Source organism: Podarcis gaigeae (assembly GCF_964106915.1).
Source record: "Podarcis gaigeae genome assembly, chromosome: 10".
Classification (NCBI taxonomy): Eukaryota; Metazoa; Chordata; class Lepidosauria; order Squamata; family Lacertidae; genus Podarcis; species Podarcis gaigeae.
This window is the reverse complement of record NC_139686.1, coordinates 2,281,616-2,305,754: the sequence shown is the minus strand read 5'-3', so window position 1 is coordinate 2,305,754 and position 24,139 is coordinate 2,281,616. Positions and strand designations below refer to the sequence as shown.

Below are 24,139 nucleotides of genomic sequence, written 5' to 3'. Positions count from 1 at the left end.
CTCGGCCAATAAAGCGAGATGAGCACCACAGCCCCAGAGTCGGTCACGACTGGACTTAATGGTCAGGGGTCCCTTTACATTTTTAAGGTGCTACTGGACAATTTTTTTTATTTATTTCGACAACGTAGGCGATGCTTCTATTTTTAAAATAGTAAAAGCACTTGTCAAGGTGGAGAGCAGGGGTCAGGGGTCCCTTTACCTTTACCTAATATCTTTGAATTTCCCCTAAATCCCACCCTTGCAAAATAAGTTTGTTACATAGCTACCTTCCAGCCACCATGGAGGCAGATTTTAGCAATTAAGTTAAATACTTTCCTTGAAGTAGCTACGGTTTCATTTTTGGATTCTTTAAAACCGTGATGGAAGCCGTCGGGTGGGTGTCTAAATGGTTCTGACAGCCAGTGTTCCTTGGACAGAGTCCAGAACATCTGCATTTGTCAACATGCTTTAACACCAGAACTTGTGGACATGTAATGAAGCTGAATGCTGGAAGGTTCAGGACAGATTTTTAAAAAAGTCCTTCGTGAGGTGCATAGTTTATTTTATTTTATTTTATTTGTGCTTTTCAGGTTCATACATTTCACTAATTTTACAATCATTTTAACACTTCAAAACTTGACTTCCTTCGCCCTCTTTCTGCAGTTCCTTAAATTTATTTTTAATATCTTCTGCATATCCAAATTAACTCAATTTGCTCATTTATTCATCTGCTTTAATTATATACTCTTATAAAACTGCAGGTTATCACAATAACCCTGCCAATGTTCTTATCTGTTTGCAATTTATCTGTAAATATTCAACAAACCATTTCCCTTCTTTTAGAAAATGTTTGTTATCTTAATTTCTTGTTCTTCCGGTAAGTTTTGCCATTTCTGCATATTCCCTAAGTTTTTGTATCCATTCTTCCTTTACTGGGACTTCTGCTTCTTTCCATTTTGGGGCGAGTAGCATTCTTGCAGCTGTAGCATCACACATTAATAAGTTTCTATACAGTTTAGGTAGTTCTGTCCCTATAATTCCGAAAAGAAAAGCTTTGGGTTGTTGTTTTTTTACAATTATTTTAAACATCCTTTTATTTTCATTATATATCATTTCCCAGTGAACTTTAACCTTACTATAGTCCATAGTTAACCTTTGGAACTCCCTCCCACAGGCCGCAGGAATGGTCATGAACTTGGACGGCTTTCAAAGAGGATTGGGCAATATATATAATATTCAACAAAATCATCATAAACACAATACAAAGAATACAAATATACTGATTGATATATATTTTTTAAAAAATCCAACCCAAACACATAAAAGATGAATGATAAAATTCTTGCTAAATAGTAATAATGATAATAATACAGTCGTACCTTGGAAGGTGAATGGGTAATCCGTTCTGGAAGTTCGTTTGACTTCCAAAACATTCAGAAACCAAAGCGTGACTTCTGATTGGCTGCAGGAAGCTCCCACAGCCCACCGGAAGCCACAGAAGCCCCCTCAGACGTTTAGCTTCCAAAAGAACGTTCGGAAACGTTCATTTTGTGTAGGCCTTGTCTGTGGTTAGGAAGCTGCCTGGCAGCTGAGCAAACTGTGGCCAGGGAACATCTTGCAGTCTCCAGGAATCTCTCGCTGGCACCCGTCTTTTCTCCTCCCCACATTTGGACGTGCAAAAATCCCAGCTTCCTCCCCTCTGACCGAGGGTCTCTCTTCGTTTCAGCGGAGACTCCGATTGAGGAGTTCACCCCGACGCCCGCATTCCCGGCTCTCCAATACCTGGAGTCCGTGGACGTGGAAGGTGTGGCCTGGCGAGCAGGACTTCGCACGGGAGACTTCCTGATTGAGGTGAGTCCCAGAAGAGCGTGGCCGGCAAAGGAGGAGGGTCGAATCTGCCAACCGTGGGAACTGGGGTTCTCCTCTGCGCTAGATAAAAGCGCTCTTTATCTATTGCGTTTATCTGTTACATTTCTGTTAACGGGAAAATCCGAGGGCTCCCTTGGACAAAAACAAAGACACCAACCAGGATAACTTGGAGCAAAACAGCAGCCTGTAGGCTTGGCCTTTATTGATCTGTTGCAACAGGGTGCTCCCCTCACTTGCAGGAGAGAGGAAAGACACAGAAAAAATGGTGTGCAAGGTCTTATAAAGACTTTTGAAATTCCCATCCTGTAGATCAAGACCACCCCCAGAAACATCACACCTACATCACAGAAAAGGCGGTCTAAAACAGAAATGTGAATATTGTTTTTCTCCTGTTGTTGTTTATCTCCTGTCTGGCAGGTTACTTGATTGGATTGCCTGGGGAGCCTGGCCAGTCTTTTGTAGTGATAAATACTTAGTTCCTGGGCCAGGTCACAGGCTCACACCCTATTCAAACACAGACATACCCTTAAGACAGGATTTGTGAAGGAAAAGACAATGGGGAGGCTTTTCCATTTGATCTTGCAGAGGAAACATTTGCTCAGTTTAGGAATTAAAATGGTTCCAGGTTGGCCTTCCTGTGCTGATCTATGTATGTGCTTGGTTGGTACACTTATGAACATTACCATATATCTAAGACCATAAAATTCCTATCACAATTTCTATGTCACCTTTCCCCCCCAAGGAGCAAAGAGTGGAGTAAATGGTTCTCATCCTCATTTCAGTCTCACGACAGCCCTGTGAGGTAGGTTAGGCTGAGAGATGGGGACTGGCCCAAGGTCACCCAGGACCTGAGTGGGGATTTGAACCCCAGTCTCGCAGGTCCTAGTCTGACACACTGACCACTACACCCCACTGGTTGTATCAAAAACATCAGCACAGGGTGCCTTCTTACATCTCGCATACCAGTTGCTTGGGGATCAACTGCTCTCTCGCATTGCTCCTGCCTGATCCCTGCGGTCCACGTTCCCTCCAGGGTTGTCGTTTTTTGCAGAAGTGCCTGGTTTTTATGTCAGTGTAAACCAAACTAAACTAAAACTTCCTGTAAATGTGTAAATATGCGGGTACCAAGAGGGACAATAATAGCCACTTGCCTTCTGCACTGGTCTTGACGCTGCAGTACTGGGAGCTAAAGGGGAGCGGGTGGTGCTGTGGTCTAAACCACTGAGCCTCTTAGGCTTGCCAATCGGAAGGTCGGCAGTTCGAATCCCCACGGCGGGGGTGAGCTCCCATTGCTCGGTCCCAGTTCCTGCCAGCCTAGCAGTTTGAAAGCACGCCAGTGCAAGTAGATAAATACCGTAGATTCCGGCGTATTAGGCAACTGGGCATATAAGACGACCCCCAACTTTTGCTGTTCAATTTTAGAGTTTTAGAGTTTGAGTGCCGCAAGGGGCAGAGCGTGCACCCCTCCGCTGTCTCTGCCATCACAGAAGCAGCAGCAGCCCAAGGCGAGGCATTTGGCGGGCGGGTGGGTGAGCGCCACACTCGGAAGCACTTTCTGCGCCCCCTTCTGTGGGGAGGGAGGCGGAGCGACGGCAGAAGGGGTGCCTCTGCTCCCTGTCTCCCTCTCCTCCTTCCCAATGCGTATACCCAGTGTATAAGACGACCCCCGACTTTTGGGGTGATTTTCCATGGATAAAAAGTCGTCTCGTTCGCCGAAATATACGGTAGGTACGGTTGCGGCTGGAAGGTAAACGCCGTTTCCATGCACTCTGGCTTACATCAACGTGTCCCATTGCACCAGAAGTGGTTTAGTCATGCTGGCCACATGACTTGGAAAGCTGTCTGTGGACAAACGCCAGCTCCCTTGGCCTGATGTGAAATGAGCGCCACAACCCCATAGTCTCCTTGACTGGATTTAACCGTCCAGGGGTCCTTTACCATTTTCTACTTTTTTACTGGGAGCCAAGCAAGGGTCTGGCTTCATGTTACATGCAAACCTGAAGTTGCCTTGCTCCAAACAAACCACCACCTGCAACCAAGGTGTGCTTTGCCGCTCATGCCTTGTTTGGTGGAGGCAATCTACTGGTCGATCCCTGGGAAAATTAGGTAGATCACATTCGATCGCTGGCTCCTCCATCTGGACCCACCCCCTTGCCCCGCTCTCTAGATCGCTAGAATGAAAGGTGGAAGCCTTGCTGACAGTTTCATTAGCCATCTGTCGGTGAGTGGTTTTTCGTCCCCTAAGAAAAGCTCAACAACTTTGACCTGAACCCCCGGAAAACAGAGTAGATCACTGCCAGTTTTTTAATGTGTGAGTAGATCGCGGTCTCTTGGAAGTTGGCTGTCCCTGGACTAAACGATCCTTAGGGACTCTTCCAACTCCATTGGTTCTTTGACAAACCATGGCTTAGCTCTTGATATTGCAGCACCAGCAGTGGGGAATGAGTGACAGCTGCCACCATTTCTCTCTGGGCGCCAGCATGCCGCCTTCTTCATGGCAAGTCACAGTTTGGAAGACGCTTACGTGCGATCAGGCCACTGTGCTCTGCTGTTCTCTGTCCTTGAGGCCAAATTCCAGATTTCCTGAAGCATCAAGCTTGTTCAGTCATGCTGCCGCAACGAAGAAGGCCCCTGTTTTGTAATTTAAGGAGTCGGGTGGAAAAAAGCTTCTGTTTACAAGACAAATGCACAGTTGTAAGGTTCTGCACTTAGGCAGGAAGGAAGAGCTGCACAAATATGAGATGGGAGACACTGGGCTTACTAGCAGTGCATGTGAAAAGCATCTCAGGGTCTTAGTAGACCACAAGCTGAACATGAGTCCACAGTGTGATGCAGCAGCAAAAAAGGCTCTTCTAGGCTGCATCAACAGAAGTCTAGTGTCCAGAAAAGTCATTGTACTGCTCTGTTCTGCCTTGGTCAGGAGTCCTGCATCCAATTCTGGGCTCCACTATTTAGGAAGGATGTTGACAAGCTGGAAGGTGTGGAGAGGAGGGTCGATCAAGGGTCTGGAAATCAAGCCTTATGGGGAACGGTTGGGGGATTTGGGTATGTTTAACTGGAAAAGAGGAGATTTGAGAGCCACCTTTAGATATCTCCAGGGCTGTCACATGGAAGAGGGAGCCAGCTTTTTCTCTGGCTCTGAAGAGTGGGACACGAACCAATGGCTTCAAACAACAAGAAAGGCGATTCGGACTAAACACCAGGTAGAACTTTCTGACGGCAAGTGGAAGGGTGTGGGAGTCTCCTTCGTTGGAGTTTTTTAAGTAGAGGTGGAATGACCTGTGGCTTCTTCACCTGTGACTCTTGCATTTCAAGGAATTGGGCCCCTTGACCCTTTGGATCCCTTCCAACCCTTCTATGAATCTACAGTTCTATGAAAATCTTCCATAGGTGTCACAATGCTTGTCTGTTGCAAGTGGACTCTCATCCATGAATCAATGCGCTAGCATTAGGGTACTCCAGAATGTCCGGTTGTTTAGAAAGGCTCGCAGTTTTGGAACCTTGCTTCTCTGTCTATTGCAGATTTTAAAACTTTTTGCTGTTACATTTGTTCTTTTAGGATTTGGCAAGTGGTTGTTTTGAGTCCTTAATGCATGTGTTTGTGTTTTTAAGAACGCCATGTACAAATATTTAACAGCAGTAGGGGTAGCTGTGACAGTACAGTGGTACCTTGGTTCTCAAATGCCTCGGTACTCAAACGCCTTGGTTCCCAAACACCGAAAACCCGGAAGTAAGTGTTCTGGTTTTCGAATGTTTTCTGGAAGTCAAATGGACTTCTAGAACAGATTAAGTTTGGCACTTTTGTTTTTGCTCTCTTATTTATTTTATAGGATAGTACATTGATTATTGCTTTCATTTTGTGAATCAATATGCTTTTATTTTATGAATCAACGGTCTCGTTAAAGAGTAAAATCCATGTTAAATAGCTGTTTTAGGGGTTGTTTTTAAAAGTCTGGAACCGATTAATCCATTTTGCATTACTTTCTATGGGAAAGCGTGCGTTGGTTTTGGAACGCTTTGGTTTTGAAACAGATTAAGTTTGAGAACCAAGGTACCACTGTATTGTGAGATGTCATCATCATAGCCATTGCAAACCCCTTTCCCAATCGAAGGAAAAGGTGAGCATATTTTCAGGCAGTTTAAAAAGCAGACCCTTCCCTCCACCCTCTTCTTGCACCAGCCTTTACCCTGGGTCCAGCTACACATTTTCTTGCCCCTATGGGGTGGTGAGAGGGGGCTTGCCAATGAGTTGTGGGGTCCTTTGGCACTGGGCAGAGGGAGGAAGCTTCAGCCTCTGGAATAAGGAAATGCATCATAGCAAGAAAGGTTACAAAAGGGCAGAAGGAGCTGGTCTGCTAATGTTTATTTAAAATGCGTCCTTGCTGCCTTCTTCCTTTGCAACAGGGCCTCCCGAGGCAGCTGGCCATAAGAGGAGATGAACTTGCAATAGACGCACGGTCTGTGCTTGCTTTTGTTTTAAGGGAGTTGGCAGCGGTGAAGACAAACGGCGTTTCATGGTGCCGTTTGTCACTAGCGATGCCACCAGCCGAATCCCAGAAGTGTGGCCGTATTTCATGCATTACTCAACAGCAGCCAGGGAGTGGCTGGCGAGAGGGAGAATCACGTTTCCCGGCTGGTGGGATGCGCAAAGGCAAAAGTCCAGGGGAGGCATGCCTGGATCTGGCGGAGCAGGAAACTTGTGCATTTCAGTGCATGAAGAAAAGGTCTTCCTCCAGCCCTGTCCTCCGGCAGTTAAGGTCTGTGGGTCATGCATGGAGAAGGGCTCAGGTTCAGTTGTGTGGCGAGTTCCCGCCCTGCCCCCAGGCAGAAATAATGACACATGACACAATTATTAAAGTTAATGGGCTTAAAAAGGCCACAACTTCCTTGGTTACAGGTGATGAGCGGTATTGGCTTAGGCATTGGACCTAACCGGCCACCGTATTTTTCGCTCTATAAGACGCACCAGACCACAAGACGCACCTAGTTTTTGGAGGGGGAAAACAAGAAAAAATATATTCTGAATCTCAGAAGCCAGAACAGCAAGAGGGATCGCTGCGCAGTGAAAACAGCAATCCCTCTTGCTGTTCTGGCTTCTGTGATAGCTGTGCAGCCTGCATTCGCTCCATAAGACGCACACACATTTCCCCTTACTTTTTAGGAGGGGGAAAAGTGAGTCTTATAGAGCAAAAAATATGGTATATCTGACTCCAGCCCGTCTGCTTGAAGTCCGGGAAGGGTTAACCACCAGTAGGGGGAGTCCTGCTGATGCACATCAACTAGGAGTTCCCCCGGGGTCACTGATAGGGGGCGTGCCTTAGGCCCTAACCTACCTAGGCTTCGGACAGGGCCACACCCCCCAGAATCCTTTAATGGAATACCCTTCCAAATGTGGGGCAGGTGATGGCACTACCTCCCCTTTTCCATCTGCAGAACAATACCAATGCATAACTGCCAATACCAAGAAAGTTGTGACGATTTGCTACGAGGTAGGTGAAAGCCAGGGACGCGGGTGGCGCTGTGGGTAAAAGCCTCAGCGCCTAGGGCTTGCCGATCGAAAGGTCGGCAGTTCGAATCCCCGTGGCGGGGTGCGCTCCCGCTGCTCGGTCCCAGCGCCTGCCAACCTAGCAGTTCGAAAGCACCCTCGGGTGCAAGTAGATAAATAGGGACTGCTTACCAGCGGGAAGGTAAACGGCGTTTCCGTGTGCGGCTCTGGCTCGCCAGATGCAGCTTTGTCATGCTGGCCACGTGACCCGGAAGTGTCTCCGGACAGCGCTGGCCCCCGGCCTCTTGAGTGAGATGGGCGCACCAACCCCAGAGTCTGTCAAGACTGGCCCGCACGGGCAGGGGTACCTTTACCTTTACCTTAGGTGAAAGCCAAGTGGCTGGTGTCAATTTGCCAAGAGGAAAAATTCCTACCAGGCCCCTCAACGGCGACCAACCAAGGTCCATAGCAAGGTCAAAGGAAGCAAACCTTCAAGGGCGGGAGGGTGGGAAAACCGGAGCAGCTGGCTAACAGACAAAGAGGGAGATCCCCGTCTGCGTTCTGCCTTAAATAGGGCAGGCCACACCCCCAGAGCATCCCAACTGGCCAGCCAGAGGGTGACGCAGCTGGGAGTCCCCCAATCGCGCAGGGGCTGGCCTCCCACTCCCTGGGTACGTGGAGGGGCCATGAAGCCCGCAACCCCACCTCCTCCCTAAGGCAGAAGTGGCTTTCCCAGAAAGAACAGCAGGTGCAACTGAGATGCCCCCAAGGGAAACCCTCTATGAGGACCCAAACAAAAGAGCTTTCTTCCCTCCTTTCTGCCTCCAACCACAGAAGCACAGCCATCTTGGCTAGTAGTCATTATTATTATTTTGTACCTTTGCTCTGCACATAGCAGCTAGTGTCAAGGTAATGTGATTTCCCCCTATTACTTGGCCTTGGTCCAGTATACCTGAAGGAGCATCTCCACCCCCATCGTTCAGCCCGGACACTGAGGTCCAGCTCCTTCTGGCGGTTCCCTCCCTGCAAGAAGTGAAGTTGCAGGGAACCAGGCAGATGGCCTTCTCGGTGGTGGCTCCCTCCCTGTGGAAGGCCCTCCCGTCCAATGTCAAGGAAATAAACAACTACCTGACTTTTAGAAGACATCTGAAGGCAGCCCTGTTTAGGGAAGTTTTTAATGTTTGACGTTTTATTGTTTTTAATATTCTGTTGGGAGTCGCCCAGAGTGGCTGGGGAAACCCAGCCAGATGGTTGGGGTATGAATAATAAATTATTATTATTATTATTATTATTATTATTATTATTATTATTATTATGTGCTGGAGAGAGGAGAGTTTCTGTGTGCTGTGGCATGGCCTCTTCATCACCAGACACCTAGGATTTCCATCCAGGTTTGAGCACTGGGAAATCTCTCTTTGAGTTTTCCCTCTGGCTAGGCACAGTTAAGTTCCTCTCCTGCCACATCTTCAGAGTTGGCCAGTTCATAGAATCACAGCATGATAGATTTGGAAGGGACCCTGAGGGTCATCTAGTCCAACCCCCCTTCAATGCAGGAATCTCAACTTGATCACACATGACAGATGACATTCACAAAGGCAGCCTCCAAGGTATCCATCGGAGGGGCTGCAATCTCTGACAGCAACTTTATATTTCAGGGCAGAGGGCAAAATCTGGAATTGTCTTCCTGCTGCTCCCCTTTTTGATAACAGGGCTCCTCATCGCTCCCAGAAAACTTGTTTTTGGATCAGCGACAGAGCTGTTAGTACAGCGCTACAAAAGCAAAGGGCTGCGAAGAAACGTCTTCACCATTGACTGAGAATGAAGATTAATTTTGCATTTGTTCAAGCGAAGGGCATTGCAGAGAAGAGCAGCCTCAGAGCTCAAGAATTTTGCTGTTTATCTGTGACTTGTGACGTGGCTTCTAGCACAGCAGGCGGTCCTTTTGAACCATCATCCCTAGAAAAAGAAGGAAGACTGGTTCTCTGGAATGACACTCTGGTGAGCCTGTTCATACATGGGGCTGGCCACAACCCTGTGCTGGGCAAATGGGGAAGTGACTGAGTCTCTCCTCCTCCATGAATTTGCCCAGTCCTCTTTTAAAACAATGCAAGTTGCCAGCCATCCCTGCCTCCAGTGGCAGGGAGTTCCACAGTTTAACTATGAGCTTCATAAAGAAGTCTTTTCTTTTTATCTGTCCTGAATCTTCCAACATTCATCTCCAGCGGGCGTCTACCAATTCCAGTGTTAAAAGAAAAGGGTTGTTCAAGCTGCTTTTTCCATGCCAGGCATAATTTTATAAACTTCTGTTGTGTCGCCTCTTGACTCACCTTTTCTCTAAACTAAAAAGTCGCCAAAGCCAGTGGCTGTCCCACCATCATGTGCTAGGGAGCTCCGTAACTTCAGCGTGTGCTTTGTGAAGAACTCCCTTTTGTTTCTCTTGAGTCTCCTGCCACATAATCTGTCTGAATAATAATAATAATAATAATAATAATAATAATAATATATACCCTGCCCATCTAGCTGGGTTTCCCCAGCCACTCTGGGCGGCTTTCAGCAGAATATTAAAATACAATGATTCATCAAATATTAAAAGCTTCCCTAAAGACAGCCTTCAAATGTCTTCTAAAAGTCAGGTAGTTGTTTTTCTCTTTGACATCTGGTGGGAGGGAGTTCCACAGGGCAGGTGCCACCACCAAAAAGGCCCTCTGCTTGGTTCCCTGTAACCTCATTTCTCACAATGAGGGAACCGCCAGAAGGCCCTCGGTGCTGGACCTCAGTGTTCGCGCTGAACGATGGGGGAGGAGACGCTCCTTCAGGTATACAGGGCCGAGGCCGTTTAGGGCTTTCAAGGTCAGCACCAACACTTTGAATTGTGCTCGGAAACATACTGGGAGCCAATGTAGCTCTTACAGGACTGGTGTCCTATGTTCTCGGCGGCCACTCCCAGTCACCAGTCTAGCTGCTGCATTCTGGATTAGTTGCAGTTTCCGGGTCACCTCCCAAGGGAGCCCCAAGTAGAGTGCATAGCAGTAGTCCAAGCAGGAGATAATCTTGAGTTTCAGTATTAGGAGGTGTGGGGACCAGGCTAGTATTTTTCTTGTGCCATGTTCTGCAACATGTCCATGATGCAATTAATGGAGGAGGTTTGACTCTGAGGCCATGGTTCAAGGCAGCCATGTTTCTGAATCCCAGTTGGTAGAAACCACAGGAGGGGAGAGTTGCTCTTGTGTTCGAATCCTGCTTGCGGGTTTCCCATAATGGGCATCTGGTTGGCCACTGTGAGATTAGGGTGCTGAACTCAATGGACCTGATCCAGATGGTTCTTCTTATGCTCTTATGTCAGAGTTGAGGGATCTGCCAGGCTGGTTTGGTCTCCACCTTGCCGCACCGGCTGGCAGAACTTCATCATGTCTGGGGAGACCCTAAAGAGACCCCCCCAAGTGATTCTTGTCCAAGCGCCTTTCATTAAATTTCATCTTTTGTTGCTGCTGCTGCCTTCTTTTCAGTGTGCAAAACCGGCTATTTTTGCAAGTCTAATTAAGAGGAATGACATTCAACACTTTTGAGCAAGAATTTCTATTTTGAACCAACATTTCAGTTTTCTGACTGGGGAGAGAAAGGAAGCTGAAGGATGTCATTGGGAGAAGCAGGCATTTGAAGCAAACAGCTTTTGTTTCAGAAGCGTTGACTCACCACAAGCCCACCTGTGTCTCAGGCGCTGTGGCCTTCAGGGCTCAGGTGTGCTTTGGGAAGGTTCATCTGGCTAGGTGGTACCTAGCTGGTAGACTCTGGGACTGGCATGGCACCACTGAGCCCAGCTGGCTCTGAGCACTGGAGCAGCTGGTGCCAGAGACATTGTGAGCAGCCCCCTTAGTCCACAGCTGCCACCAGGCCTGCCTCAGTTTCTCCTCTGGTTAAAAGGGCATTCTAAGGCTCAGACCTCTGGAGCCAGGTCCCAGAAGCCACACTGCTATCAACATGCAGGACTCTTAATTAGACAAGAATCTACCGTAATTTTTGCTCCATAAGACACACTTTTTTCTTCCTGAAAAGTAAGGAGAAATGTCTGTGCATCTTATGAAGTGAATGCATGGTCCCTGGAGCCAAATTGCCCAGGGGCAAAAAGCAGATCGTCCTTTTTTTAAAAAAAAAAGAAAGAAAGAGGGAAGGGGGTGTTGAAACGAAGCTGCTGAGCGATCAGGAGGCAAGCGACCAGGAGGGAGATAAAGGATGCTAGCGATAAAGGAGGCTGCATGGGACTAGGGAGGTAAAAGCCCATGGGTCCTCAGGATTTTTGCACTGGGTCACCCCAAATTCACCATCAGATCCCATAGCATGTCCATAGCTACAGCCTGCACCCAAAAAACCACTCATCCACTGTTTTGTGGGGCCGCAATGGCGCAAAGACATGGTTACAAAGCACGGATCCACATGGATTCTCAGGATTTTTGCATTGGGCTACCCCAAACTCACCATCAAATCACATGTCTGTGGCCACAGCATGAACCACAAAAATCATACATCCATTTTTAAAAAAAAGATATTTATTGAAATTTTATAGACAGAAAAAGGTTACAGAATAAAGAAGAGAAAAAATAAAAATAAGAAGCAAAGATACAAAATACAAGTTAACAAATACAAAATACATTAAAAAAGATGAAAAATAAAAAACATTAAAAACAAATCAATCTTTTCATGTCTTATATTTCATTTACTTATTTTCCTGACCTCCTCACGCCTCCCTTTTTTGTATTCCAGTTCACATGGTTAATTCAGCAAATCCTTACCCTCTTTGTTTTTATCTTAATTTTATATCTTAACATATTGAGCTTCATGTTGTCATCTAATTATCAATCCATTCTTACATATTCTTTTAATTTTGTTGCTAAAGCCGTCTCATTTCAATCCTACATCATTTTAACATTCATTAATTTTACAATGTTTCTGCACAAAAATCATACATCCAATGTTTTGTTCAGAATATATATATTTTTTCTTGCTTTCCTCCTCTAAAAACCAGGTGCGTCTTATGGTCAGGTGCGTCTTATGGAACGAAGAATGTGGTAATCACATTGGAAGAAGAGATTAGGTTTACTTAGGGTGGTGGAACAAGGGAAACTTCCAAGCTGCCACTTTCGTGGGGGGTGGGATTCACTTATATACCTGCAAATTTAGGCTATGCAGTTAAACATTGGCTTGGAGCTCTTTGCACAACATGCTCTTTTTTATATATATAAATATTTATTCAGGGTTTTTCAATTACAATATAAATAAACAAACAAAAGTGTTGCATATCATAACATATTTTCTTAATTCCTTTGGACTTCCTCGCATCTCCCGCTCCTGCGTTCCAAGTTATAGACATTAATCCAGCAATTTATCACCTTGTCTCTATCCTTTCTATCTGATTTTCCGATATTATCTCTCAAGTTTTAGATACATTTGTTTCACTCCTTAAAAGAAAAATTTAAATTTAGCCTAATCATTATCTAAAAGTTTGTTTTTTCTTAAATTTAACTTATCTTCATAATTCACTTCATCTGTTTAAGTGGTGCCAGGTTGATTATAATCAAGCATCCTATTTAACATTCATACAATTTATAATATTTCTGCAAATAAATCTTAATTTTTTTCCAGTCTTCTTCTACCGTCTCCTCTCCCAGGTCTCGGATTCTGCCAGTCATCTCAGCCAATTCCATGTAGTCTATCAGTTGCGTCTGCCATTCTTCCAGTGTGGGTAGATCTTGGGTTTTCCAATGCTTAGCGATGAGTATCCTTGCTGCTGTTGTTGCATATCTTTGCACAACATGCTCACATCCCTCAAAGGTGGGACTTTTTGCAATGAAGGGGAATTGCGGTGAGAAGTGCGAAAGAACTGCTGCTTAGTGCAGGGTCATGTGAATTACCTGCAAGCCACCAGAAGGAATGCCGTCTAGCCTCCCCGCAAACTTTGTGCAAGCAAATAATAAGGAACGCTGAAGAAAATGGGTTTCCTGGCTAGTGCTGGGTATTAGCGTAAGAGGCAGGTCAGCAGCAAAGGACCCAAAGTTTTAAAAAAGGAGGGGGAAAGTGGCGCCTTACTCCCAACTGAAGCTCCAACCTTGCTAAGAGCATAAGAAGAGATTGGCTGCTGGATCAGGCCAAAGGGGCCCATCTGGTCCAGCACTCTGTTGTCACAATGATCAACCAGATATTCTGCAGCGCAGGGGGTTGGACTAGATGATCCTTGGGTCCCTTCAAGCTCTTCAAGTCTGCGATTCTACTGCTTTATAAACGGTGTTCCAGATTATCATCCTGCCAGTGTTTCTCTTTTGAAACTAAGAATCCAGATTTGCATTAGCTCTTCACTTACCTGGATGAATTTAAATATGTTTGCTGTTTAGAATAATAGAATCATGGAACTGTAGGCAAAGGTCCTTATCGTTAAAGCTATGATTTCCCCAGTAGTGATGTATGGAAGCGAGAGCTGGACCATAAAGAAGGCTGATTGCCGAAGAATTATTGCTTTTGAATTCTGGTGCTGGAGGAGACTCTTGAGAGTCCCATGGACTGCAAGAAGATCAAACCTCTCCATTCTGAAGGAAATCAGCCCTGAGTGCTCACTGGGAGGACAGATCCTGAAGCTGAGGCTCCAAGACTTTGGCCACCTCATGAGAAGAGAAGACTCCCTGGAAAAGACCCTGATGTTGGGAAAGATGGAGGGCACAAGGAGGAGGGGATGACAGAGGACAAGATGGTGGGACAGTGTTCTCGAAGCTACCAGCATGAGTTTGACCAAACTGCGGGAGGCAGTGGAAGACAGGAGTGCCTGGCGTGCTCTGGTCCAGGGGGTCACGAAGAGTCGGACACAACTAAACAACGACAGAACTGTAGAGTTGGAAGGGACATTGATCTAGTCCAACCCCTGGAATGCATGTATCTCAGCTAGAGCATCCATGACAGTTGGCCATCCATCCTCTGCTTAAAAACCTCCAAGGAAGGAGAGTCCACCACCTCCTAAGGGAGACCGTTCCACGGTCAAATGGCTGTTGCTATCAGAAAGTTCTTCCAGTTGTTCAGTCAGAATCTCCTTACTTGTCACTTGAAGCCATTTTTTGAAACCATTGAGCAGGGTTAGGCATAGGGACAGAGGATAAATTTTGAATTTTAATGCAAAACTGCCTAATTTGCATCTTTTGAACCAACACACAAGCACAGAGGCAGCAGCGATCCTTTGCAAATTGAATTTTTTGACGTGGTTCTCTAGTGTTCGAAAAAGATACATATACAGTGGTACCTCTGGTTGTGAACAGGATCCATTCCAGAGGCCTGTTTGCAATCTGAAAAGAATGCAAACTGCATCTGTGCGTGCATGGATCACAATTCACCGCCTCTGCGCATGCGCGTGACGTCATTCTGTGTGTCTGCACATGCGTCAGCGGTGAAACCCGGAAGTAACCCTTTCTGGGTCGCCACGGGACACAACTTGAAAATGCGCAACCTGAAGCAAACTCAACACGTGGTATGACTGTATTAATGAAAACAACATACAAAGCGCATCATGTTAAGGAAAACTGTGTACAAAAAACTGTGCATATTAGTCAAAACGGTGTACGGAAATGTGCATATTAGGAGAAATGTGCGTTGAAACACTGACTGATTTTCACGAGGATTTCTTTATATATAGAGAGAGAGAAAGCACAAATCGCTGCAAATGGACAGCCACATTTACGGTTGTTAAAATGAGAAATTGAGTGGAACAAAAAAATGAGAGATTCTGCCATCCCTGTCTTTAGGCCTGAGGGTGTGGGACAAAAAAAGATGGGGGGGGATTGGAGCAGAGAAGAAACCTCCTGAGTTTGGATGGAGAAAGAAGTCTGAGCAGTCTGGGAAGGGGGGGGGGTCCCAGGGGGGGGGGCTGGTGCTGTATTTGGCCCTCACACCCCCCTCCCTGAGCACCTGCCTCCCATCTGTTCCACCTGTAAACAGTTATTCCCCCAAATAAGCAGAAGCTTCTCAAGCAAACTGCGGCTCCTGGAACATCTTTCTGCCTCGAGGACTGGGGGGGGGGGGTATTAATTGGACAGAAAGTGGCGCTTTGGCCTAAATACTGGATTATTATTTTATTAAGTTTCCACTTCATAATATATACCGTATTTTTCGCTCTATAGGACGCATTTTTTCCCCTTCAAAAATGAAGGGGAAATGTGTGTGCGTCCTATGGAGCAAAGACGCCATAGCCCCCCCGCGACCCTCTCCGGGCTGGAGAGGTGACGCGCGGCTATGGCTGGAGCCTCTTTAGCCGCATGCCACCTCTCCAGCTGGGAGAGCGCATGAGGGGCTAAAGAAGCCATAGCACCTCGACCCTCTCCCAGCTGGAGAGGTGATGCGCGACTATGACAGCAGCCTCTCCGCTGCACCTTTCCGCTGCTCCCTGACCTGCTCTTTGGGGCCGGTGGTGGGCTTCCCCCGCCAGCCCCAAAGAGAAGGTCGAAAGGAACCTGAAGCCTGGAGAGTGAGAGGGGTCGGTGCACACCGACCCCTCTCGCTCTCCAGGCTTCCAAGGTAGCTGCCTGAATGGCACCTTGTTTTAGAGCGGGAAAACAAGAGGGGGAAAATTTTTCCCCTCTCTGCGCTGCGCCTCCTGCCGCTTCGCTGAAGGGGCGCTGGGCAGAGAGGGGGAGATTTTTTTTTCTTGTTCTCCCCCCTCTAAAACAAGGTGCGTCCTATTGTCCGGTGCATCCTATGGTGCAAAAAATACGGTAAACAACATCCATATTACTCACCATACATTTTTGCTCATATGAGCTTGTCAACTCCCCCCCCTTTAATATTTTTTAAAAATATAAATAAATATTGGATTATTCAGCCGTTATTCTCTTGTTAATTATGCTGCTTTAAACGAGCATTTTATATTTGACTTCACTTAGCAATAGTTTTGGGGGTTTTATTTTTTAAATGTTTAAGAGTTTTTGTTTGTTAACTTCGTTTCTGTTAAATATGTATTCTGGAGTTGGCCTCCTATGAAATGTTTTATTTTGAAATCTTTTAAGATAACATTTATCTTAGTTTTCCGTTAATTATGTTACTTTGACTGTATACTCTATATTTGCCTTTCTTCAGAAATTTTTGATTTTGGATTGTTTTAATATGCTGTAAACCGCTTTGACGTTTTTCTTAAAAATACAAAGCAGTATCGAAATGAAATGAATAATAATAATAATAATAATAATCCCGGCCATCTCCTCTCCCATCTTGCTGGACCTTTCGTTTCCTAAGCGGCGGGCTGGACTGGATGACCTTTGGGGGTCCCTGCCGAGTCTACGAAACAGGCCTCCAGGTGGCCCCGCAGGGCAGCTTCCTCCTCCTCCTCTTCCTCCTCACTGTTCCTTCCTTCCCTCCCCAGGTGAACGGTGTGAACGTGGTGAAGGTTGGGCACAAGCAAGTGGTGTCTCTGATCCGCCAGGGGGGAAACCACCTGGTGATGAAAGTTGTCTCTGTCAGCCGCAAGCCAGAGTCGGAGGACATTGTTCGGAAGAAAGGTGAGTGCAGAGCGTGTCCCCTGAAAAAAAACACCCCAGCCCTGGCCCTTCTCTGCCCCTCTCTTCTCCGGGTCTCCTGCTTCTCCCCCTGGCACCCAGCCCAGCCTGGCTCTCGTGCCCCCTTCCTATATCCTGGCTCTCATTCCCCCATCTTTGGGGTGGCTCTGGGGGCCATCAACGGCCCCCTCGTACATCCCACCATCCGGCCGCCCTAGGGCCTGTCAGGAAAGCAGCCTCGCTGACCCACGTCATGTGGGGTGGCTCACACATAGCTGCCCACACTTCCAAGGAGAGGCCTGAAGTGTCAAAAGGTGCGCTGGATGAAGCCCTACCAAGAGAGCAGAGAGAGAAGAAGACAGCGTGCAATGCACAACCCTCGTGGAACGGGCTGGCCGAGGGGCAACGTGGCTCAGGACCAGATCCGGGGGACCCCGGACCGCCTTCCCAAGATCCTGCAGAGAGGCTGCAAGGCCCAGGACCTCAGAGGGATCCACTGCAACGGAAGCTGCTTGCTCAGGAGCAGGAGGGAGACGCACCGGCATGGGTGCCCAGTGGGGTCAGCCCAACTTGCCCACATCGCTGGAGAGTCGGAAGCCTCCCTGGGACCTCAGCTGGAGAGAAGAGTGCAGGGTGATGCCCCAAGGCTGGCTGGGATGGAGCAGAGCGCCTGGGGGTGGATTTTAGCCTGCGGGAGATGCTGCGCTGAGGACAGGGCTGTGGCAGCTTCAGAGAGGAGCCGCGTCGACAGGATAGCTCTGAGCTCCTCCTCTGGGGACGTTTTCGTTCAGAGCAAAGGCGAGGAAGAGGCGATATGATCAAAGTTTGCAAGTTCCAGCATGGTATTGAGAGCGTGGAAAGAGGCTTTTCTCTGCCTCTCCAAAGACTAAAACTCGTGGGCATTCCATGAAGCCAAATTTTGGGGGGAAATCATTCTTAAACTGTGGAACTCTCTGCCACAGGAGGCAGTGAGGGCCAACTTGGCTGGCTTTGAAAGAGGATTAGACAAATGCATAGAGGAGAAGGTGGTTGGAGCACGAGACTCTTAATCTCTGATTCATGGGTTCGAGTTCCTTCGCTGGGCAAAGAATTCCTGCATCTCAGGGGGTTGGACTAGATGACGCTCATGGTGTCCCTTCTCAATGCTGCTGAATACCAATGGCTGGAAAATGCAGGAGGGGAGAGGGCTCCTCTTGCGCTCAGATCCTGCTCCTGGGCTTCCCTCGAGGGCATCTGGTCAGCCAGGCTGCTGGACTAGAGGGACCAAGAGCCTGATCCGGAGCAGGCTCTTCTGATACTCTAATTTGAAAGCTTCCTAGCAGGGATAAATTGTACCTGCAGAGCTGACTTCTGGCAGGTGTGCAGACCAAGCACTCGACAGGATCAGCCTCCAGGGACCTCCTGGCAAACCCCTGCCAGCCTAACATGGGCTCTGGGGGCTCCATGGGGTGCACAAGGCTGTCGGGGGCAGACCAAAGAAAACCCTTCTTTGCACTGCGTTCTGTTAGACTTTGGAACTCGCTTGGATGGCTTGAAAGGAGCATTAGCTGATTCCTGGGCAATAAGGCTTCGAAGGGCTGTTGGCCAAAGAAGCAGAGTTCAGTCCACGTGGCCGGCCTCTTGTCACCTGATGGGCTTCTTTTATTTTATATTTTTTAAATTAATTTTTCAACATATCATTTTCAACAATACAGTGGTACCTCAGGTTAAGTACTTAATTCGTACCGGAGGTCCATTCTTAACTGTTCTTAACCTGAAGCACCACTTTAGCTAATGGGGGCTCCTGCTGCTGCCACGCCGCCGGAGCACAATTTCTGTTCTCATCCTGAAGCAAAGTTCTTAACCTGAAGCACTATTTCTGGGTTAGCGGAGTGTGTAACCTGAAGCGTATGTAACCTGAAGCGTATGTAACCCAAGGTACCACTGCAATTAAACATACTTTTACATCTTATACAATTTTTTTTTACTTCCATCCATCATATCTGAAAATGTTCACATCTATTTACTTAATTTACATTTCTTATTTTCACTATTACATTTAAATCTCACAACTAATATCTCTCTTCTTTCTCTTCTTTGCAATATTTCATATATTTCTCCTTACAAAACTTCTTGGAGCCCTACTAGCGTAATTTGTTGATTACAGTTGCTCTTCAAAAAATTCGTATATTTCTTCCAATCTTCTGTAAATCTCTGGCTCCGCAGGTTTCGAATCCTGCCTGTCATTTTATCCAATTCTGCGTAGCCCATTAATTTTGTCTGCCATCTGATGGGCTTTGTGAGTGGGTAGGAATTCGAACCCAGGCCCCCGTGCTGCCAGCCAGGCTCTCTGCCCAGCGGTAGAGCATATGCCCACACTGCCCAGGGCAGGCGTGGCACGGAGGGTGCCCTCGTGGCCGCGGGATAGCTGCTCGGGTGCACGGAGCGGCACATGCGCCCTGCAGCCACGGACAGAGTGAGCCAGCGATGGCGGACATTCGGCGCACTGCACGCCCGTGACTCCCAAGACTCCCCCGAGCTGTCAAGACGAAGGGGGAAGGGGTGAATACCACTGGCAAAGTGGGGCAGCTACCCCCCCTTCCCCTGACAGCTTGGGGTAGGCTTGGGAGTCATGGGTAGGCAGCACACCAAATGTCACCCCCCTCAGCGAAGACACCCGGGGTGGTCCGCCCCACCACACCCCCCTTCCTCTGCCCCTGACTCTGCCCACCAGGCAGTGACCTTTGCTGTGAAGGACTCCTTGTGTGAAGTGAAGCCTCTGGTTCTCATGGCCAGCCAGTGAGAGAGGCTTTTTTTGAGGGGGACCCAGGCTTCCATCGCAAGCAAAGGTCAACCTGGCAGCACTCTAGGAAACTGGCTGTGCATTGGCCCCTTGGGATGGTCCACAGGATTCAACTGTGATTGAAAAACAGGCCAATATTTGATCAATCAATATGGATGGGGGTGCCCACCATCCATAGAGCTACCTCATTGTTGTTGTTTACTCATTGTGTCAACAATGATTTACCTCATTGTTGTTGTTTAGTCATTATGTCTGCCTCTTCGTGACCCCCTGGACCAGAGCACGCCAGGCACTCCTATCTTCCACTGCCTCCCGCAGTTTAGTCAAACTCATGCTGGTAGCTTCGAGAACACTGTCCCACCATCTCGTCCTACATCGTCCCCTTCTCCTTGCGCCCCCCATCTTTCCCAACATCAGGGTCTTTTCCAGGGTGTCTTCTCTTCTCATGAGGTGGCCAAAGTCTTGGAGTCTCAGCTTCAGGATCTGTCCTTCCAGTGAGCACTCAGGGCTGATTTCCTTCAGAATGGAGAGGTTGGATCTTCTTGCAGTCCATGGGACTCTCAAGAGTCTCCTCCAGCACCAGAATTCAAAAGCATCCATTCTTCGGAGATCAGCCTTCTTTATGGTCCAGCTCTCGCTTCCATACATCACTACTGGTAAAACCATAGCTTTAACTATACAGACCTTTGTCAGCAAGGTGATGTCTTTGCTTCTTAAGATGCTGTCTAGGTTTGTCATCGCTTTTCTGCCAAGAAGCAGGCATCTGCCCCTCCCAAAAGTTGTGCCAGAGGCGTCGCCACCCGAAATAGACTGATGAGGATTGCTCAGTGTGCGCGCGCATTGGAGGTTTTAAAGCAGAAGGTTGGGTTGGGTGGCCCTCTGTCGGGGATGAGATTCCTGCATTGCAGGGGGTTGGACTTGATGACTCTTGGGGGTCCCTTCTGACTCTACCATTGGCTTTGTCAAGAAGCTAACCCTGAGGAAGGACTGGGTGGGAAGTGAAGCTGTAGTTCTGGCATGAGAACCAGTCACACTCATGCGCCTCCCATGCTCCATGTGAGCAGCACCCGCCCATTACAAGCTCTCCTTTCTGGCTGAGGCCCCCCCACACCACACCACCTCTCCTTCCGGGTATGGGGTGGGGCAGTGGCTGCCTTTGCCCCCCCCCCCACTCCCTGGTGCCACCGAAGCCTCGCCTGTGGCGAGTGGGGAGGGAGCTGGGAAAGGGAGGCAGCTTCCCTCCCACACAGCGGAGACAGAGCGAGGGGGAGGGTGGGCTCGGCTCCTATTTTTAGCCCGTGGGTCTGTGCTGTGGGGAAGGAGGAGACGGCTGTGGGGGGAGCTCCAGGGTCCCTCCTTGCCTGCTTGGGTGGCAGGGAGCCAGGCAGCTTGGAGAGCCAGCAGCGGGGAGAAGAAGGGAGGCAACTTGCCACCCAGAGCTGTAATTATCCTGCGCGCTGCCAGAGCGCGCGAGTGCGAGTCGTGGGGAAGACGGAGCTGTGCGGTGGGCATCAGGCTGCTGACTCTGCTCACTGCCTCCTGGGGGGTCTGCACATTCCCCGGCTGGAGGGAGAGAGAGAGAGAAAGAGACGTTTCTGAGCTTTCGGCACCTCCTGCAGACGTTGGGATCCATCCCTGAGCACCCAGGTGGCCGGCACCCAGCAAAGCACCTGTCTCCTGCTTTCAGAAAGTGCACCTTCTGGGCTGGGCACCGCGAAGACCTTCTCCGGCAGTGAAGACCCCGGGCACCTCCTCCACGAGCCGGCTGGCACCCATCTCCTGGCAGGAGACAGCCCAATTGCTCGTCGCTTCAGCAAGGGCAGGATCGCGTGGCGGACAGAGGTCCTCCTGCCCCCCTCGACTCTCTGGCCTTGCCCCCACCCCGACTGGGCCCGCAGCTTCCTCCCCGGCTCGCCTTGTGTGGGAATTGTGCTTCTTCTCTGCTCCCCCCCCCCCGCCCCTGTTTTGGGGGTCTCTGATGCAGGCGCCTCCGGCAGCAGCTCGGAGCTCCGGTTTCCATGGCGACGGGGAGCGTTGAAGCCCGCATTGTTACGGATCTCGGGGCGAGGGAGAGCGGAGCGACGAGCCAGCCTTTCCGCTCCTCCGCTCTGTCACAAACCCCATGGCAGATGGAGCCTCGCTCTGGCATCGCCGCCGCCGGACGGGCTGGCTAGGGAGAGCCGGGGACCAGCCCTGCCCTCTGCCGCTGCCGCTGCCGCCTCGGAGCGAGGTCTCCACGTGCCCAAGCCGCTTGGCAGCACTGCCACTGGGCAGAGGCCCCAAGGGCAGTGTCAGCCCCCAGAGTTAATGGAGAGCCAGGCCAGGCAGGGGTACGAGGGCCTGGCCATGGGAACGAGGACCTAGGACCAGCGATATCACCTTGGTGCCGTGCCCGCTTTGCCCATGGCCTCCCTGGCAGGGAGGGGGCCGCCGGCCAGGGAGAGGGTCTGCTGAGCGGCAGGATTGGGCAGACCATGCCCGGGAGCCCCCTGAGCTGAGGGTCCCAGCCAGAACGCTCTCTTGCCCCTGCCCCGATTGCCCTCCCTGCTCCCGCCCCGGCCGGCCGCGGGACCATGAAGAAGTTTGCCTCCACTCGCAGCCTGAACAAGATCCTTCAGCAGTGCGACTCCTCCTCCTCCCGCGAGTACGAGGAGATCCAGGCCGTGGAGAAGAAGTGGCACCTGCACCTGGCAACGCCCAGGAAGCTGCTGGACCGCAAGTGCAAAATGCCCTCCCTCTTCCTTTCAGCCCCGCCACCGCCCAAGAGGGCACCCAGCACCACGCTGACGCTGCGATCCAAGTCTATGACCGCCGAGCTGGAGGAGCTGGGTGAGTCCTGGCAAGGGGGCGGGGGGTCGAGGGGGTGGACCCAAAGGAGAGCATGCATGGCGGGCGGGGCGGAAGGTGGCTGCCCCCACTCCTCAGGCACGCACCACCTCCCCTGGCCACACCCACCTGCCCTCGGCTCCAGCTCCGAGGCTGTTTCAAGGCCACTGCCCTCCCAAATAGAACCCTGGAGGTAGGTGAGACTGGCAGTGCAGCAAGGTCACGCCCAGTGAGATTCCTGGCCAAGTGGGGGGATTTGAACCCTGGCCTCTCCCATGTCATTTAACCAGCACAACAACCCTGTGAGGTGGGCTGGCCCGAGAGAGGGAGTGACTGGCTTCCAAAGTCACGCCCGGTGAGCTGAGAGTGGGTGGGCGGCATTTGAACCCAGGCCTCTCCCGGGTCCTGGCCCAACACTCCCCCCCCCTGCACAAACAGCAATGTTTCCCCTCTCCCGACTTCCCTGGCGTGGTCCTTGTGGGGCCCAGTTTCCCCTCCTGGTCCTGTGTCGCTGTGCCCATTCCTGCCGCCAGCAACATGCTGCTGAGACTCCCTGCTTAATGCCAGACTGCTTTCCCTGGCGCTTCCAGCAGAACTTCCCTCTCTGTGGCCAGCTCTGGGCCTTTGCCCTCATGGTGCCCAGGCACAGCCACCCCCCCTCCAAGCCTGTCGTCCTTTCGACTCATTCTCAGCCTTGCTCTCTCCCACCTTCCTTCCTCCCCGGACGTCAAGGTGGCATAGATTTGGGTGGGTGCCCAAGAGGTCTCTCACCCGGGCATTGACCAGGCCTGGACCTGCTTAGCTGGGCTAACGGGGCTGTACCCCTGTGCCCACCCCACTAAATGCCCCCCCAAACCATCTCCAGACTCAGGAATACTTTGCTCTTTCTCTGAGCAGGGAAGGTTTGGTGGAGTGCGAAAGTCGGTGCCCTATGGGGGGGGGGAGAGAACCATGGTTTCCTGTGTCCCTTTGCTTCCACCCCACTCCAGAGAAAAGTCTTGGCATCCCAGGGGGGGTCACTGTTCCCACCTTTGGGGTGGCAAAGTCTGTCTTTGCTCAGAGTGCTCTTTGGGGAGGCCTCGTAAGGAAAATTGCCAGCCATGGCTTCTTCGGCAATTTGGGGGGGGGGGCTATTCGAGGATGGGAAGGCATCCCCCCCCAAGGTGAGAGGGTGCATGACAGGGTGGGGGCTTGCATGTTGGGAAGCATCACAGAATGCAGCTTGCCACCCCCCAAAAAACTTGGGGACAGACCAAGACCCTTCCCTAGAGAGCTGTCTTGCCTTGGCAGAGGCAGCAGAGAAGGGGGCGCAGCATGCCAAGGGTGTGGGGGCAAGGGGGGAGTGCACCCTGCACACCATTGATGTCCTGTACTTTTGTTTCTTGATTCCAAGCCTCAATGCGGAGGAGGAAAGGGGGTGAGTTCAAATTCCCGTCTCCAGGGCTCATCCAAACCCCTGTTGATCCAAGCTGCCCCTCCCACCCTTCCTCCCCCCTCCCTCTCTCCCCAGCATGATGGGAAAGTGCACTGGGACCCCAGTCCATGCTAATTGCCACAGGACACATGGGAAAGTAGACCTTTCACTCTCCCAAGCCGTTTCTGGTCTTTGCAATACACGGTTCCGTTTGTGGAAGGAGGGAGGTTCGGTAGAGGAGGGCTTCGTGCCAGCGTGGCAAACCA

The 24,139-nt window shown here is 49.8% G+C and overlaps 1 protein-coding gene across 9 annotated transcripts in view; it reads left to right on the top strand.

The window, feature by feature from the left end:
• The window catches only part of SHANK3 (SH3 and multiple ankyrin repeat domains 3), a 410,336-nt gene that overhangs the window by 331,878 nt on the left and 54,319 nt on the right, over positions 1-24,139 (top strand). For 8 of the 9 annotated variants that reach the window (XR_014555552.1, XR_014555553.1, XM_083699825.1 and 5 more), the window contains 4 exons: positions 1,706-1,830; positions 16,719-16,854; positions 22,382-22,462; positions 23,853-23,876. Coding sequence is in view for 7 of the 9 variants with exons in the window: in XM_083699825.1 (XP_083555951.1) it covers positions 1,706-1,830; positions 16,719-16,854; positions 22,382-22,462; positions 23,853-23,876 (366 nt within the window). In the remaining 2 variants the exon portion in view is untranslated. The remainder of the gene's footprint in view (positions 1-1,705; positions 1,831-16,718; positions 16,855-22,381; positions 22,463-23,852; positions 23,877-24,139) is intronic. The other variant, XM_083699824.1, reaches the window with a different exon arrangement.